Genomic DNA, 19,080 nt, shown 5'->3' on the forward strand with positions numbered 1-19,080 from the left:
TCTATCCTGTGCCAATCTCACAATCTCCATCACACCTACCCCAACTACCCCAGTCACTGAATCAATCTACCTCATAGAGGGTCTTCTAAAGTAAGACTTTAGAGATGATGTAATAGAACTGTATTTTGCATGTGGATAAAAAGTGTATTTTTTTTTAAAAAAGTGTATTTTTGAGGAGTCAAAGGGTAAAATGTTATAGATTTAATTGTATGCCTCAAAATTTGTGTTGGAATCCTAACTCCCATAGCAGTGGAAGGTACCCTGGTGACCCTAGGCTGGATTCAGCTGCTAACCAAAATATTAATGGTTCAAAGTCACCAGGATAGTCCAAGGGGAAAGGGGCCTGCTGATCTCCTATAAAGATTCTCTCCAGCCAAAGCTGACCCACTGGACTCAAGTCAACTAGAATACCCCATTAGAGAGTCAGTCTTTAGAAGACTACTGAATTCACACTGCTAACGTTTTTAGTTGACAACCAAACAGTTCGTCCATTGTCCTATCATTGTCCTAGGAAGCCCTAGGGGGAAGTTCTACTCTGTCCTTTAGAATCTGTGTAAGTTGGAATCTATGGGACTATATACAGTAACATACCTGTTGATGTAACCCTATTTGGAAATAGTGCTTTATCTCTTAAATTGTTAAGGCAATACTCATGTAGGGTGCATTCTAAACCTAAACAATTCTGAGGTATAAAAGGTTAGGAGCATAGACATATTCTGGGAACGACAGATACCAAATGATGATCCAGGGAACCAATGAAAATGAGGTTACCTATGGGAACAAAAGAAATTACATGGGAAGACCCCAGTTTATACTTTTAGCCTCAAAAACTGTTAGGAAAGAAATTTCTGTTCTTTAAAGCCTCCTGCTTACACTTTTTTTCTGTTGCACAAGCCCTGTTGTTGTAGTTAGTTGTCATTGAGTCTAATATGATTCATAGCTACTCTATGAACAACAGATGTGAATGCTGTTCTATCCTGTGGTACCCTCATCATTTAGACACACTTGAGCCCATTGCTGTGGTCACTGTGTCAATCTATCTCATGGAAGGTCTTCCTCCCTGTGTCAATCTTCTACCTTTCCAAGCATGATGTCCCTTACCAAAGAATAGCCTCTTCTAGCAACATGCCAAAACTATGTGAGACAAAGCTTTGCCTCCAAAAAAAAAAACTCCAGCTGCACTCTTTCCAAGACATATCTGTGTGTTCTTTTGGTAGCCCATGAAATGTTCCATCCTCTTCTCCAGTGCCACAGCTCAAGAGCATCAATTCTTCTGTTATTCTTATTCATTGTCCAGCTCTCAAATACATAGCAAGTGATTGAAAAACCCATGGCCTGAATCAGGTTGCACCTTAGTCCTCAAACTGATTTTTTTTTAATCTGCATACTTTGGAGAGGTCTCTGACTGCAGACTTCCTCAAAACAGTAAGCCTTCTCATCTCCTTACTGTTGGTACCAGGGGTGTTGATTGTGGACCTAAGTAAGATGAAATCACTGGCATTTCAATCTTTTCTTCATCTATCATGATGTTGCCTATCAACAGCAGCTCTAGAAAATGAAAAACATAGTATTACTCAACAAACCTTCCTTACAACAATGTCACTGATTTAATAAAAATATATTTCTTTTAATCATTGCCATAATTACTATTTTTGTTAACTAAAATAATAGCCTAGAACGAAACAAGATGAAAATAGGCAAGTAGTACTGTACACCTTAAAAAAAAAGGTAGCGCTTCAATTTGCTTGGTGAACTTTCTTTGATCAATTTGTTTTCAAAGTGAATTACGACCTAAAGAACATAGTGTGCTTTACAAGGAAATTCACTGTCATTTTAATCAGATATTACAGTGCAATCAGAAAATAGGCTTCATAAAGCACAGCCGGGAAATTATCCCTAGTTATTTTTGAGAGAAAACACATAAGATTTTGATGCTAACTTAACAAGGTGAGCTTTGATTCTTTTGATTTTTCTTTTTTTTAATGGGTTTGTCGTATAAACAGTTGTGAAAATTTGTCTAAGGGTCTATCTTGGACTAGGGCCTTTATTTACTGTGTGTTATGAAATGTTACTTATGATTAATTATAATCTGTGGCTATCTCACATCAACACTATGATCCTAAGCATGACAACGATGGGAGAGATTGAAGGTATTTATTAATGTACTTAAAATTAATATTATCAAATAATTTTTCATTTCTATGATACACAAATTCTTGATAGCTCTTATTTTTACTTATATGTCCAGTATCTGGAGATAATGTAAAATATATATAAGGACTGAAAAGAGAGCTCATACAAGGTTAGGAATCTTCACTCCTGAGAAAGGAAAAACCTGCCTATCAATCACTGTGTCGAGCACACAGATTCCTTCTCAATAGCTAAAGAATTTCTGAACTACTGGGCTCATTCCTTCATGGAGAGTTTCATCTGAAAAAGTATATTAGCTTTTTTCATACCCCTGGGTACCATTTCATTAATAAGTACAAGGCTAAATACACGTTCATCATGATCATTGGGCTGTTAGAACAGAGGTGAAACAGTTTTATGACCTAATAAATGAGGTAGAATCACAAATTTCTCTATACATCTGCACTGATATGACAATGCATGTACATTATCTTGATCTAAGGGAGCTCCAACAGCTTAGTAAGGAGCTTTACTACCAAGCCACAGGAAGTAACATGGTTTCAATCTATCGCTCTGTGGGAGAAAGATGGACAATCTGTTCCCGGGTGATTAATTGCCTCTGAAAACCCATTGGAGGGTCAACTATGAGTTGAGTCAGACTTCACGGTACACAACAACACCAAGAAGACTAGTTAAGAATCTGAAGTGTATCCAAAAGAAGAACACGGTATGTTTCATATAGCTTTAATCATGAGTAGATTTTTTGAAGCAGTTCACTTCTTGGGTGAGCAGCACAACTTTTTGGGCTAAACCACTAGAGTTCCTTCAAATAGTCTGTTTTTGATAGTTTTTACTCCATATATTGTTGGTTTGTTGCCATACAGCAGACACTAACTCATAGCTGATCCTCTCATGGATTTTCAGTGACTGTAAATCACAGAAGAGGAGATTGTCCATCTTTACCCCACAGAGTAAGTAGGAGACTCAAACTTTCTGCCCCTCAGTTGGAAGAATAACTCTTTACCCAATAGGCCACCAGAGTTCCCTGTCTATATATAGTAGAAAATTAATTTGCTTTAATGCGGGGTAAACTAGTAAGTTCTACTATCTCAGATCACTGCCTACCAGACGTCCCTTACCAGTTTTACAGGAAAAACCAAGCATTATTTAACGTTTTCACTAATTATAATTAAACCCATGCATAAATGAGAATAAAACCCAATGTTCTAAGAAAACCAAGTATTATCCATATTTTATTCCAATTATAAGCCCAGCATGACACAAAAGTTATACATTTAATGACAAAACCAGAAAAGATGAAGCACCAAGAAACTTCAATGGGAAAAAGGGGGAAGTGGATGTGGTAAAGTTCTGAGTTAAGGAGAATGTTTTCAGACACTGTTAAGGATATAAAAGTTGTTCTACATCAACTAAGTAATAAAATGTCATATAGTCATGAGTGTTAATATTTTATTTCAGAGGCATTAGATTATAAATTAAATGGCAAATGCTGAAAGAGATGAAGAGATGCAAGAAAATTATCAGAGAAATGGGTAAGCTTTTGCCTAAATAAAGCAATTTTTTTCTTGTATGATTCTAAATATGGTGCAGCCATTACAGCTGTAGCAAAAACGTGTGTAACTTTCTCCAAAAATAGGAGTACTATTTATATTTTGCTTGACTTCTACATAAGCAGTATTACAACTGAGTTAATAGTGATTTCTAAGACTTGAAATGCCTGTGGAATTAAATTTTCATTTTTTCAGATACCTATTCCTCTAAATTCTTTTAATTTCTTGTAATTTACCTGTGTACAGAGGAAACATACTTGAGTATTATCATTTTAATTCTTTATGGACCCTTTATTCCATGAAATACCTTTAATAAAAAAAATAATCAACTCTAGTTCTTTTCACAAAATGCATGTTTATGTGCATAAAACTTCCTCAATAATGGACCAACTCAGTCTTTCTAATTGAAACATTTACAAATTCTAATTAATTTCCACTTTTATTATATAATGTGGATGCTCCTCCTATATACCTGCAGAAGACCTTTCCAGATCTCACGGTTGTTCAACTAAGGATAAAAAAATAGTGCCAGAAAGAGCAAGCTTTATTCCATTTTCTCAAATTATTTAATGTTTTGATTAGAAACTTCCTGAAACTGAAGCAAATTTCTCTTGTGAACATGCGGGAAAGCAGAAGAACTGCATTCCACATCCTATAATTCTTTATTTCTTGCCCTTCCCACCAAGATAAATTTACCCCGTATTTTTGGACCACAATCTCAAAGCATCTTTTGCTCATAAACTTAGAGCAGAGTCACTAAGTCTAGATATGAGAGATGAGGAGAACACAGATTCCTTTTGGGATACATTTGTGTGATGAGTGTTACCTGTTTTCAGCAAGTTTTTAGCATATATTTTAAAAGAGGCCTCTGCATTAGTTATAAAAAACTACAAATATGCGACCCAACCGAATGTGGAAACTACAGAACAATTTCACTGATTTCACATGCAAGCAAGATTTTACTGAAGATTATCCAAAAACTACTGGAGCAGCACATCAACAGAGAACTACCAGAAGTCCAGGCTGGTTTCAGGAGGGGTCGTGGTACTAGAGATATTGTAGCTGATGTTAGATGGATCTTGGCTGAAAGCAGGGAATACCAGAGGAATGTCTATCTGTGTTTCATTGACTATGAAAGGCATTTGACTGTGTAGATCATAACAAACTGTGGCTGACTCTGAGTAGAATGGGAATCCCAGAACACTTGATCGTTCTAATGCGAAACTTATACTTGGACCAGGAGGCAGTCGTCAGAACAGAGCAAGGGAACACTGCATGGTTCAAAATTGGGAAGGGCGTACCCCAGGGATGCGCCCTATCCATATTTTTTCAACCTATATGCAGAACAGATTATCCGGGAGGCGGGGCTCTATGAGGAGAAATGTGGGGTCAAGATTGGTGGACGATTTATCAACAATCTGCGTTATGCAGATGACACAACCCTGCTTGCTGAAACTGAGGAGGACCTGAAGCGCCTGCTGCAGAGTGTCAAGGACTGCAGCATACAATATGGATTGAGGCTCAATGTCAAGAAGACAAAGATTCTCACCACTGGACCAACTGGCAGCATCAGGATGGATGGTGAAGAGATTGAGATTGTACACAGCTTTCGTTTGCTTGGCTCCAGAGTCAACAGTCTTGGCACCAGCAGCCAGGAAATTAAAAGGCGCATTGCCGTGGGAAAGTCTGCTGTTAAGGACCTCTCCGAAGTGCTGAAGAGCAATGGTATCTCTCTGGAGACTAAGGTGCATCTGATACAGGCCATGGTCTTCACAATCACCTGTTATGCATCAAAGAGTTGGACAATGACCAAGGAGGATAGAAGGAGAATTGATGCCTTTGAGCTGTGGTGCTGGAGAAGGGTATTGAGAATACCATGGACTGCTAGGAAAACCAACAGATTTGTCCTGGAAAGGGTTAAACCGGGTGGCTTCTTGGAGGCAAGGATTCTGAGGCTCCGTCTAACATACTTTGGACATGTTGTGAGGAGAGACCGGTCCTTAGAGAGGGACATCATGCTTGGGAGGGTGGAGGGACAGTGCAGGAGAGGAAGGCCCTCTATGAGGTGGATTGATTCAGTGACTGGGATAATTGGGATGGGAGTGTCAGAGACAGTGTGATTGGCACAGGACAGAGCAGAGTTTAGGGCTGTTGTACATAGGGTCACTATGAGTCGCAGGCGACTCGACGGCACATAACAACAACAACAACATGCTTAAAACTGAAAAAAAGAGCATTCTCCAAAGTGTAGAAAAACAGAGTCAAGAAACTCCCAACAAGAAGCTCCAAGAAGTTACATAGTCATTCTCTCACTCCCCTTCCCTTCCTCTTTCCTTTCTTCCTTCCATCTCTCCCTCTCTCTTTCCTTCTCCTCCTCTCTCTCACCTCCGTGTGTGTGTGTGTGTGTGTGTATGTGTGTGTAATTGTCTTCTATTATGTTCTGACTCACACTTTGAAGGTTGTAAATCATATGGGAGGATATCTCTCATCTTTCACCCAAGGAGTGGCTGGTGAATTTGAACCACAAAAGATGCATGGCCTTTGGGTTAGCGGTGCAATTCTCCTTGATCTCCAATGCTAGAGCTTCCCTTACAAAGTTACTGAGGCTAATCCAGACAAAATAAGTAGGGTGATACAGATGGAGTGGTGGGATTTTTTATTACCAACATTTACAAACATGTAAGTGTGAGGGCATGATAGACAACCTTGCAGGGGTTCTCTTGATGACTCAGTTTTGTTATTGTAGCTAGGTCCCTTCAAGTTGGTTCCAAGACGGCTCTAGGTGATGGGACCTTGGTAGATAACTAACATCACTTGCTTTCTGACATCTGGATGCCTGCAGCTTGTAAAACTGAGTTTCTTCAGCATGGTAATGGTGAATTCTGTTGAGATATAAAAGCAAAAAGTTTGTTGAAAGAACAGGAGGTTACAAGCAAGTAAAAAACATTGGAGAATTCTAATGTTTAAGGAAAGGGATGGGGAAAAATCTTGGCATAGAAAATTTATCACTTTGTCTTTACTCATGATCAGTTATTTGGTAAAGGGCCTTTGTATTTGAAAGTCAGTTATGATATTTTAAAGGAACATTCTTCTAAGTGATAGAGCACTCTTCTGTCAGTATGATGTACTGACGTTACCTGGGGTTGCTGTGATGCTGAACCTTGTGGCACTGGGGTGTCAAATGCTGTAACGGTTACCCATGGTGGACAGTGTTTTGTGGAGCTCCCTGTTTAAGGTAGGTTTTAAAGCAGAAGTGGTGTGCACTTCCCAAACAACATGCCTCTGGAAACTCTACGAACTTTGAGAAGTGACTATAGTTACTAGAAAGGTTTCAGGCCTTTTTTTTATAGGGTCACTATGAGTTGTGCTTGACTTGATGGCAATCAACAGCAACAGTACATTATACATCATATAATGTACCATCGGTCATTAGTTAGGATCTGTCAGCTGCTCCAAGGTAAAGGATAGGCAGTCTGCAGCCTCCAAAACCTGGTGAAGGACCACCATGAATGAGAATTGACTAGATGGCTGTGGACTTGGTTTCTTGGGGGTTTTTGGTAGGTTGGGTCTCCTGATCTTTTTTGTCATTTTATCATAAATTAGGTTAGTTACAACAAAGATTCAGGATCTCTGGTGGCATATTCCATAAAGAGTTTATGCTGCTAACCCAAAGGCCACATCTTTTTTGCAATTTTATTTCAGCAAGAACTTGGTAGATAAACTTGAGCAATCTCTTATGATTAGCTATGAAGGAGTTCCAATTCTACTGCAGTTTGAGTTGAGTTGAGTTGGATTGGTTTGGTTTGTTTGGTGGAGAACAAATGTTTGGAGAACTACAATTAACTTGAGAGGCTTGTTTCCTTAGAATCAGTTTAACAGCTAAAGTCGCATGTTTAATACACTACGTGTTTAATACAATGTTTTAATGCCTGTGTGCAAGCCAAATAACCTCTTACTATTGACTATTCCTAACTACACGCTTATCTATACATGGAATTGTTGTTGTGTACCCCTGAGACAGAACTAACTCATAGCTGACCTTCCAACAAGTTTCTGAGTCTGTAAATTGCACAGGAAAAAAACTGTCCCTCTTTCTCCAAGCTGGTGGGTTTAAATAACCTACTTCCAGGTTGGCAACACAGCTTCTTACCCAGTAGGCCATCAGAGCTACCATCGACAAGCACACATAAAATTAGATGAGGGCATGGTTAATTTTGCTGGTATCTATAGGAAGTGAGGAAAATATGCCCCATTTCATTTGGACGTGAGAAAATGGAAGAAAACAACATGAAAGAAAATGATACAAGGATTGCAGGCCATTGACAAGTAAAGTGAGACAGAGGTTTTGGATCTTCCCTAAACTGTCTGGGTCAGGCCTCCTACCCTCTGCAATATATTCAGTCCCCAGGCCCCAGGCCTTATAGGATACATTCCTAATTGCAGTATTGCAGTGGCATGACCTACAGCCTTATGAGGAACTCTCTAAACCTGCACTTCCCCACTCTGTGCTGTCCTCTACTGTCAGCCAGGGTAGAAAAGAGACGTTTAACAGACCTGGGGCCCGCCTTCAAAGGCTCTCTGTGACAGTGAATTATAGATATGTTTTCTCTGAAACAAAACTTGTCAAGGGAGAAGAGGTTGTGGGATTTTACTTACAACCACAAGCATGGGTTGTCATCCATGTGTAATCTCAAAGCAAATCGATCTAGTACATAAGTTAATTATTAACCACAGAAAGAGTAAAAATAAATGACTCTTTTGTCCATTCTGTGAGAACAAGATTGTTATAAACCTAGAGAGAAGAGTTAGAACTTCTTACTCTGATCCTCTCCACTTAGTGCAAGTTTTTATATAAGGAACAAAATTTAGAATATATTTTTTAAAAAAAAACTAAAGTCCTTGATAACTTCCTTTCATTAAAAAGCTCATAGCTTCTCTTGACCAATTTGTTACAAGGCTTGACATTTTACTCCAGAGGAGTGCCTTCAAGTCTACCCTAAGAAACATAGGGGAACTGATAAGAATCTATGTGCTCAGTGTTTATTCTAAAAACCTTGGTACTGTTTATGAAAATTATTTTTTTATTTACTTTTTTATTTTCTTTTATTCCAATGAACATCTACAGAGATTTTGGAATTCCATTCATTCACTGTTGCACTTTTCTCCCTGCCCACCCCACCCCCACCCCCCATTCACTTCTCGAAAATTATTTTTTAAATTTAAGTTATTTATATGATTTTGCTACAAAATCAACTAAACTGAAGGTTGGCTGTAAAAAAGTGGCAGTAATATGGAAATGGCAGTATCTAACAACAACAACCACCACCTCCATAAAGGGGAACTGTCCCGATCAACATCATCCACAGAACAAAACCAATTCCCATAAGGTCAGACAAGGTCTTCTATGCTTCTGCACCTCCTTCTACAAATTCCAAACACCAGTCCTACTATTTTACAGGGTCTGAAGGTCATTGCAATGACCAAAGAGATCTCACAGAACCGTACTCATGATTATGAGGCTTATTAGGGAGGATAACAGGTTATAAATTCAAGTTGGCAGAAGATATAATTCCTCACTACAAACTGCTTCTCAAATGTACTCACAAGCTTTTTGACTTTCAACTTCAGCTTAAGTCAGTGTTTAAAAGTTCCCTTAGTCCTCCCACTTCTCCAGCCAGATTAGGTGAAGGCACCTGGCTCTGAATCCCTATTGCAGCAGTCCTAAATCAGCTGTCTCTTATCAGTCTCTGGTTCTCTGAGGAAGCTGCTGTTGCTACTCTTGCGTAGATCCCATCTGACTGGTGCAGGAATCTCTAACCCCAAAGGACACACATAGCACTCTCTGCTTCCTCTTCCTTGCTTGGAATGAAATTCTCAAATTTCTGCTGCTAAATCCACTCAATTTAAAACTTGATGAAATGACAAAACAATAAACCCTGTTGTAAGTAGACTAACACACCCTTTGTACGTGTTCCCACCCAGTCATGTGGCAAAGTCAAAGTCAATGACTAAGAGAGGCATTATGAACTTTAAACCCTTGACACCACACTGGCCATTTGAACCCCCAGATATATGTCAGATAACAAGCCTGGTCATCAATCTAGCAAAAGCGCATGCAATCTTCCAATCTTTTGGAGTAGTTGTATTTTGTCATGCAGGGAATCACTAGGTAAATAATAACAACCATCAAAGATTAAATTTCACACAAAATCTTATTAGCAACCTTTGGGAATTATATTCACATTGTAATCTTTCCATTTGAAACATTCATTTTTCAGACCACTGCAAGAAGTGCCTAAAGAGAGAAAACAAGCTGTTGGACCTATTCAGATAGTAAGTCAAATCAGTTGGAAAATGAGTCAATAAGGGAACTGTTACTTGTGAGCTGTTTGTGTTTGACAGTTTATATCAATTACTTGAAAAAAATAAGAACATATGCTGGTATTATCTCTTGTAGAAACAAAAATATGAAAAATCTAAAGATTTCATAATAAAAGATTAGAAAAACAAAAAATTTCCAAATAATGGAAAGAAAGAATTTCTAGTAATTCAGTTAGTGTCTTATAAAGCTAAATTGGGTGGGAGTGGACATCACTACATAAACAGTGACTCCAACAGACATGTCTGTTCACACCTACCAACCACTCTGCAAGAGAAAGATGTGGGGATTAGCTTTCTTAAAGATTACTGCTTCAGAAACAGAGTCCTCCTCTAGGTTCTACTTATGTTGTTTGCTGTTATGTGCCATCAAGTCAGAACCCATAACTGACCCTCTTGTGATTTTTAGAGCTGCTAAATCACATGGGAAGAGATTGTCCATCTTTTTCCCTTTTATTCTATTTATAAGGTCGCTATTAATAGAAATTGACTAGATAGCAATAAATTTAAGCATGGGGGTTTTTTTTAAGATAAAGAAGTTATTTCTAGTGTCAGCACATACCTTTGGAATCATACTAAAAGAATATTTCAAGAGTGTTCCCAGAAAACCCATCTGCCTACAGTAATTTTTATGCCAGTGGGATTATCATGCACCCTATCATTCATATATCTTTATAATGCACTTGAAACAGTGCCTGGTTATTCAAAGTCAAGAATAGTGAGTGGAAATGAGCAACACAAGGCATGAGAGGGATAAGTGCAGTTACAATAGTGGGAGTTGTAACCAATGTCCCAAAACAATGTATGTACAGTGTTTAATGAAAAAGCTATTTATTTTGTAAATCTTCACTTACATAACCATATTATTTTTTTTAAAAGAGAACTAAAAAAATGCAGTTTATTAAGGAGATAATGCACTATTCTGGGTAAAGGAGGATAAATAGCATCTTAATACCTATAGTACTGACTACAATGCCATGAAAGTTACAATGTAAATATTTTTAATTATAAATTTATATAAATGAATGGAATGAGATTTTTTTTATTTCCACTTAAAAAATACTTATTAGGTTTTTCTTACTGCTATGCAAATCTAATTATTTTATAGAATCTTACTTTTTTTCTTAGCTCTTCTCAGTAAAATCATTAAGCCACATTTTTTTTTAATCTTGTTTTGGTTTTAGGAGTCTGGCATAGATTCAAATATAAAGCACTATCTATTTCAAAATTATCTTTGAGAATAGACATTATCAAAATAAAAAAAATTAGGGGCTTTAAAATAAGCATCAATAATATATGCGTCATTAAGCTGAACAATGACTAGGATGATAGATACCTGATGTCTTTGAGCTGTGGTGCTGGAGAGGAGTGGAGAATATACCATGGACTACCAGAAGAACAAACAGATTTGTCCTAGAGAGGGTGAAGCCAGGCTGCTCCTTGGAGGCAAGGATTCTGAGGCTTTGTCTGACATACTTCAAGCATATTTCAAGAAGGGACCAGGCCTTGGAAAGGAAAAACATGCTTAGAAGGGTGGAGGGATGGAGAAAAAGAGGGAGATCATCAATGAGATGGATTGATAATAAGTGACGGGGTAATGAGTGCAAGTGAGTCAGAGACAGTAAAGTAGGCACAGGGTAGAGCAGGTTTCAGGGCTATTGTATATAAGGTCACTATGAATCGCAAGTGACTGGATGGCGCGTAACAACAACAATATAATCTATAGCATTTTGTGAACTAATTTCTATTAGATTGCTACCTTTTATGATGGTTGGTTGTATTATAGCTATGTCTCTGAAATTAGGAAAAAGATTTGAAGAAAATTTGCAGACTTATTTTCCATGTTGTTGTTGTTGTTAAATGTCATCTAGTTGTAGGTGACTCATAGTGACCCTATGAACTAAAATCCTGAAAACTTGTATAACCTTTTTCATTTCTTCAAGTTCATAGTTCAAGTTATTTCAAAAGTGGATGCCACTCCTGCTTACAAACTTGTTTTAATTCGAGAGCTCCAGCAAACACTGTCCGCCATGGGTGGCAAATATCGCATTTGGCACATCAGGGTCACAGTGTTCAGCATCACAACAGCAAATTGACAGATCAGTGCTGTACTGCCTAGAAGAATGTTTGACCAAAAACAATTAAAAGCAGGCATGAGGGCTGCAGGCATAAGATCGTTGAGCATTCAATATCTGTCCCTCCACAAGATGTGAGAGGCCATCCTAATTTCCAGCATAAAACTGACTCACAGCACACTAGCCCTCAGCCTGAAAGGCAAGGCCAAACATTTCAGCATTTAAAAATTCTGGCACGCCCACATGCTGGTGGACTGTTAGCCAGAGACACCCAGTTCATCATTTCCCATAAAGAAAGATATTATCATTATAGTCTTTGAAAATAGATTCATTGACTCTTGAATCAGTCAAATAGAACGTACTTTCTGATTCGTACCCATGTCTGTTTTAATATGTGTCATCCGTTTACCAATTGTATGGATTTATCTACTTTATTTTTCAACCATGTTTTCAAAGCAGTTTATAAATCTTTAGGATTCATTTAGCCTTGTAATCAATTTTGTAACATTGTACTTACTTCTTGGCAAAAATTAGTTTTTCTGAAGTTATAATACTACTGTGTCTTTTTCTGTTCCCCTCAGTTCCGCTTTGCTGATGGACTGGACATCACACTCATGGTTCTGGGATTACTAGCATCACTGGTGAACGGAGCCTGCCTTCCTGTAATGTCACTGGTTTTAGGAAAAATGAGTGATAAACTAGTTAGTGGTTGTCTAATCAGAACCAACACAAGTGAGTATATTCATTTGTCTGGATTGCTGGAACTCAAGAGCATAAAAATAATAAAAACCATTGACCTCACAATACAAATTTCTTAAAATATATATTGTGAGCAATAGCTACATGTTTTAAAATAATTTATTCTTGTGTCTTGCTTAAGAGTAAAGATAAAGTGATGGATTTATTATCAAACAGTTATTTTTAAACTGAATATTCATATCAGCTGTCTAAAATGCACTTTTTAGATAATTAATGGGCTCAAATGTGTCAGAGAGGATGAGGATAATATAGGATAGGACAGGGTTCAGATCTGTTATTGATAGTCTGTCTATGAGTCATGCTCAACTTGATGGTACCTAAAAACAACACATAAAAACAAGAAGATCGGGTGACCTAGTGGGTAAAGAATTGTGCTGCTAACCCCAAGGTGGCCCTGGTCCAATTCAACCAATGGCTCTGAAGAAAATAGACAATCTCCTCCCATATTTAGAGCCTCTGAAAACTCATTGAAGGGTCAGCTAGAACTGGTTCCAACTTGGCGGCGACGAATTTTGAGTTATACATACAAACATAGTTTTAATTTATTGACAATACTTAGTGTATGAGAGTCATCTGAGACTCACCCTGGATCAACATGTCTCTATAAGAATTCAAATAACTTTCTATCACATACGGTTTATATAAGAATTTAATCAAAGGCTGGAGTCACTCCAGATACTGTATTGCATCCTTTAAAAGTAAGAAATAAAGAATGGCTAAATCATTTGGATAGCTACTTAGTGTTTCTTCAATAGCACAGAGACATGTGTGACCCTAAAGAACAAGACTCAGCAAAGACACAAGAAAGAACGTGTGTGTGTGTGTGTGTGTGTGTGTGTGTGTGTGTAAATCTTAGCGTTTTAAATAGATGTCCTAAATAAAAATAGTAAGGGAAAATGCAACCATTCAGAATAAAGATGTTTTTGTGCCGCCTGTATTGACTGAGGTTTAGATCTGTGTATACAGGGGCTCTGTGAGTCAAAATTGACTCAATGACACCAAACAACATGCTTACATTCTTTATGTATTGTTTCCTTTTCCATATCCAATTTCAGAATTATGTTCTTTCATATACATTGGGTTTTGTACGTGCTTTATACAATCACTGGTACAAATGATATTCTATATCATTAATTACCATTGTGTATGCCTATCTATTTTTTTAAAGTCCCTCTTACCCTTTCTCACTACTTCATCCCCGCCTTCACCCACTAACTGGATCCCTGGTGGCATAAGCTATACTATGCTGCTCTGCTGAAAAAAAGCTGCATGCCTCTGGTGGTTCAAATCCACCAGCTGGAAAAAGATGAGCAGTCTCCTCTCGTTCAGACTTACAGCCTTAATAAACTAGTAGAAAAAAAAAACACATGTACTTGCAATTAACAAAAAAGAAAAAAAGGATTACAACCTTAGAAATCTGATGGATGCTCACTGAGAGTCAGAACTGAATCAATGGCACTGAGTTTGGGTTTTTATCCTAAATAAACCAAACATATTTCAAAGAAGAGTTTTGTTTCCTGCCCCTGACACCTTCTTCTTCAGTTCTCACATATGTTAATGCCTATTTTCATCCTTTCTAAATTATACCCTGAGGGCTCTTAAACTGAATTCTAAATGTAAAATCTCAAAAAAGGCAAATTCTATTATTATTTCTTATAATATTTTTATAACTGTTTCCTGAAATATCAGATATAATGTCTAACCCTTTCAGGATTCACTAGCTATGTGGCTAATATTTTCTTGTCCTTTTCACTGTATTGGAGCTTTTAAAAAGAGCAGACATAATTATTTAAAGTTTAGATGAAAAATAAAATTGATCATAGGATGAACCTAAACCTGCAGATAGGCTTAGACACATTTTCTCGACAAAGCACTTCATCGATTTGGAGTTATCTGTGAGACAGTGTGGCTTATTATGAATTAATTTTATTTACAGTTTAAAACTTTTTTTACAGCAAATTATCGGAATTGTAGTCACTCTCAAGAGGACTCAAATGAAGATACTGCACTGTAAGTCCAAATACAGTTTAACATCAGCTTTAATCCTTGCCTTTGCTATTCAGTACACATAGAGAAAAAATGAAAACCTTTTCTCAGATCATCAATACCACATATAAGTAATTAAAACAAGTATGTCTTCTTTCATTGTTGTTGTTGTGTATCATCGAGTCAGAGCCAACCCATAGCTGACCCTCCAGTGGGTTTTTTAGAGGCAGTTAATTACATGGGAGGAGATTGTCCATCCTTCTCTTGCAGAACAGCTGGTGAATTCCAGCCACGTGTCTTTGGGATTGCAGCTCAGCTTCTTGCCACAAGGCCACCAATGCTCCCTTCTTTCATTATTCCATAATTATTCTTCTATATGAAAAGTTTCTATGTTCATTGATTTTGGATTGTGTTTGATAAAATGATCATCAATAGAAAATTTATGGGGATTTGCATTTTCATACAAGTTTTGCCCCCAAAGGTAGACATCCTACAGAATAAAGGACAAGAGTTTTGGGTTCTTTTAAAAAAAAAAAATTACCTTGTGTGCTTTACAGAATACACCATTACTATAAACTTTAAAAACAAAAAATATGTGTGCAACAGATCAATATGGTAAAATTTTGTTCAAACTAATTTTGGAGACCAATTAGACATACCAGAGCCCTACTGGTGGAATCCTTTGGAAGTTGCACTGCTAATCTACAAAGGCCACATCTCAGGTGGCTGCCACAGATAAACTAATGGGTTCCAAATTGGCATCTTCAGCCTAGATGTCCCTCTAGCATATCAAACTCTCATTTTCAACTTCTACCTTTACTTCCACTTAGATGTTTAATAGTCATCTCAGATTTAGCATCACTTGATACATCTCAGATTTAGACCACGTCTGTTTCTTTCCCAAGCTCCCATATCCATGAAAGGAATCCCATTCTCCCATTTTGCTCCCATGAAACTGCTGGTTATTTGAACCAAGAGCCGTTCATTAGCATTACCACGTGCTATTTACTATGCCACAGCGTTCCATCAATTTCAATTGCCAGGCTTTCAAGTTAAAGGATTAAAAATAGTGAAAGAAAATAAGAGTAGTAGGTATGTGTTAAGATACTGATTTCCACTAATAGTGTGTCAGCATGACACTGTAGATACCTCAGCAGGAAAAACTAGATTCTTACATATTCTCAGCTCTCTTACGGGTTCCAGCATCAATTCTTCTAAGTCAAATAGTATCTATTTTTATTAACAGGAGAGGAAGAAGATGTGCATCAGTCACACTAACACTTACAATGATCTTTTTTTTTTTTTTTAGACTGACCATGTATTACATCGGAATAGGACTGACTGCCTTGGTGTTTGGCTACGTGCAGGTTTCCTTTTGGGTTATATCAGCAGCACGGCAGACCAAGAGAATTCGAAAACTTTTTTTTCGGTCCATTTTGGCCCAGGACATCAGCTGGTTTGATGGCTGTGACATCGGGGAACTCAATACTCGCATGACTGAGTAAGAGGAATGCACTTATCTTATTTCCACAACGTATATGTGACTTACTAATTTCATTCGCTTCTTCCAGGGATATCAACAAAATCACTGATGGTATTGGAGACAAGTTTGCCCTGCTGTTTCAAAATTTGTCTACTTTTTCTATCGGCCTAACAATCGGTCTGATGAAAGGCTGGAAGCTTACCCTCGTGACCTTGTCCACAGCTCCTCTTGTAATGGCTTCGGCAGCAATGTGTTCTAGGGTAGGCAACTGGCTGCTATGTTGTTCATTGAAACAATAGAGTGAATTGGACGTCTTTCTACATTTATCAAATTAGAATTCCTATTGACAGACCAGCAAGCTGAAGGGAAAGGGTGGGTGTAGCAAAATTTAGATAAGGTCAAGTAAATAATGGCATTGTACAAGTGCAACTGATGTTATAAGTCAAGGTATGTATACATGATTAAGTGATTTTTTTTTTTAAGTTAAAGTTCTGGGGTTTAGATTCTTTTTGGAGATTGTTAACTAACTTTTTTTTCTTTACTTACAAAGTTCATATACATTGCATTTCACACTATTGTTCATTCATATTGTGTTTCATACCATCATTCTCATGCATTATGTTTTCTAGAATGAATCACCATTGGACCTTGCCCATTATGTCCCTTTTTGCCTAGATCCTGCTCATTTTTCTTCCCTCCCCCTCTACCTTCCAAACTGTGCAACTGTGTCGTTTTGCCCCGACCCATCTTCAGCTGTCTCCCCCCTTCAGTTCCCATACATGTTTTACGAGTTATCCTTTTCTTTTTATAATGATCTTATGCGATATTTGTCCTGATGAGACTGTGTTAGTTCACTCAGCATAGTGCTCTCCAGCCTCTCCCAAGTTATACAGTATTTTTCCAAATCATTTGCTTTCTGTCTGCCGCATAGTATTCCATTGTGTGAAAATACCACACTTTCTCAATCCATTCAGTTGTGATTGGCCCTTTAAGCAGTTTCCATGTTCTTGTAATGGGGAATAATGCTGCTATAGACATTGGTGTACAAATCACTGTTTCTGTCTCAGTTCTGATTTCTTCGGGGTATATTCCTAGTAGTGGAATAGCTGAGACATAAGGAATTTCTATGTTCAACTTTTTGAAGAAATGTCAAACTGTCTTCCAGGGTACTTGCACCATTTTACAATTTCATCAACAGTGTATAAGAGTTCCCACCTCTTCATATCCTCTCCAATATTTATTGTTTGCTGCCCTACTAAACTTTGCCACTGTTACTGGGATGAGATAGTATCTCATTGTGATTTTAAATTGCATCTCTCTTATTGCCAGCGATTTTGAGCATTTCTTTATGTGTGTGTTGGTCATCTGAATGTCTTTTTGTGAAAAGTCTTTCCATGTCTTTCACCCATTTTGTAATTGGGTGATTAGTCTTTTTCTTCTGGAGGACCAGGAGTATTTTGTAAACTATTGTTATGGTAACCAAAACAGCATGATGCTGGTACAATGACAGGCACATAGACTAATGGAACAGATTTGAGAACCTAGAAATTAACCCATCTGTCTATGGTCAACTGATATTTGATAAGGAAATAAAACCCATCAAATAGGGAAATGATAACCTCTTCAACAAATGGTGCTGGCAAAACTGGACTACTACCTGCAGAAAGCTGAAATCAGCTTAAGATGAATCAGAGACCTGAGAGTAAAGTCCCATAGTTATTAAAGAGAAAACAGTGAAGTACTAGTGGCACAGTAAGGTATGTATTGGGCAGCTAAATGAAAGGTTGTCAGTTAGAATCCACCAGCAACTCCAAGGGAGAGAGATGAGTATTGTCCACTAGTAAATATTTACTGCCTTGAAAATCCAATAGCAGGTGGTTGTGAGTCAGAATCGACTCTACAGCATTGGGTTTGTATGGTTTCATTCATGTCCTAGAATACAAAGAGATACTTACTATACACCACAAATGACTATTTGCTTGGTCATCATTAATCCTATTTCTATTTTCAAGTTATCTTGACATGTGGTTTGTTTTCAAGACTTTACTAAACTAAAGAAATAAAGGGGGGGAAAATTCCCTTCATTTAACAACCTAACGAAATTTCAAATAGTCCAGGTCACATGTTGTTTAGTTGTTTCTACTGAAAGTATGTCTTGTGATCCAAAGTTCCTGATAGATTCAATAGCAGAATAATTCCCTTTTTTATATTATCTCCATTTTTAATTTTTTATTGAGATTTTAATGAAAGTTTATAGAGAACATAGATTTTCATTCATTCATTGTTGCACATTTTCCTCCCTACCCACCCCTCCCCCACAGTTTGCTTTTCTCTTTTGGGGAAAAAAAATCTTTCATTATTATACAATCCCTCCACCCCCACTGCCCTTATTCTGGACTGTTGTCATGCAAATAATATCTAATCATATATTTCTCTTAAGCAGTTCTCTCCCTCATCTGTTTCAATGCAGTGCACATTATTTTTTCCTTCTTTTCTTAGTTTCCCCCTAACCCCAATGTCAGTCCTGTGTTATAACAGTGGCATTATGCAGTATTTGTCCTTTGTGACTGAGACATTTCACTCAGTGTAATGTCCTCCAGGGCCACAATAGCCAAAGAATTCCTTAACCAAATTCACTGTCATCCAGTTGACTCTGACTCATAGGAATCTTTCAAAGAACTCTGAGAGCAAAGCCCAT

General features: G+C 37.6%; 1 protein-coding gene across 1 annotated transcript in view; it reads left to right on the forward strand.

Annotated features, from left to right (window-relative positions):
• The first annotated feature begins 3,630 nt into the window (after nt 1-3,630).
• LOC102861656 (multidrug resistance protein 1-like) overlaps nt 3,631-19,080 on the forward strand; it is a 152,996-nt gene continuing 137,546 nt past the window's right edge. Inside the window, exons 1-6 of the mRNA XM_006880286.1 lie at nt 3,631-3,683; nt 9,980-10,034; nt 12,736-12,886; nt 14,869-14,923; nt 16,209-16,400; nt 16,471-16,642. Of these exons, the coding sequence (XP_006880348.1) occupies nt 3,631-3,683; nt 9,980-10,034; nt 12,736-12,886; nt 14,869-14,923; nt 16,209-16,400; nt 16,471-16,642 (678 nt within the window). The remainder of the gene's footprint in view (nt 3,684-9,979; nt 10,035-12,735; nt 12,887-14,868; nt 14,924-16,208; nt 16,401-16,470; nt 16,643-19,080) is intronic.

This window comes from Elephantulus edwardii, unplaced genomic scaffold, assembly GCF_000299155.1.
Source record: "Elephantulus edwardii isolate Elephantulus edwardi_28Jun2011 unplaced genomic scaffold, EleEdw1.0 scaffold00007, whole genome shotgun sequence".
Taxonomy (NCBI): Eukaryota; Metazoa; Chordata; class Mammalia; order Macroscelidea; family Macroscelididae; genus Elephantulus; species Elephantulus edwardii.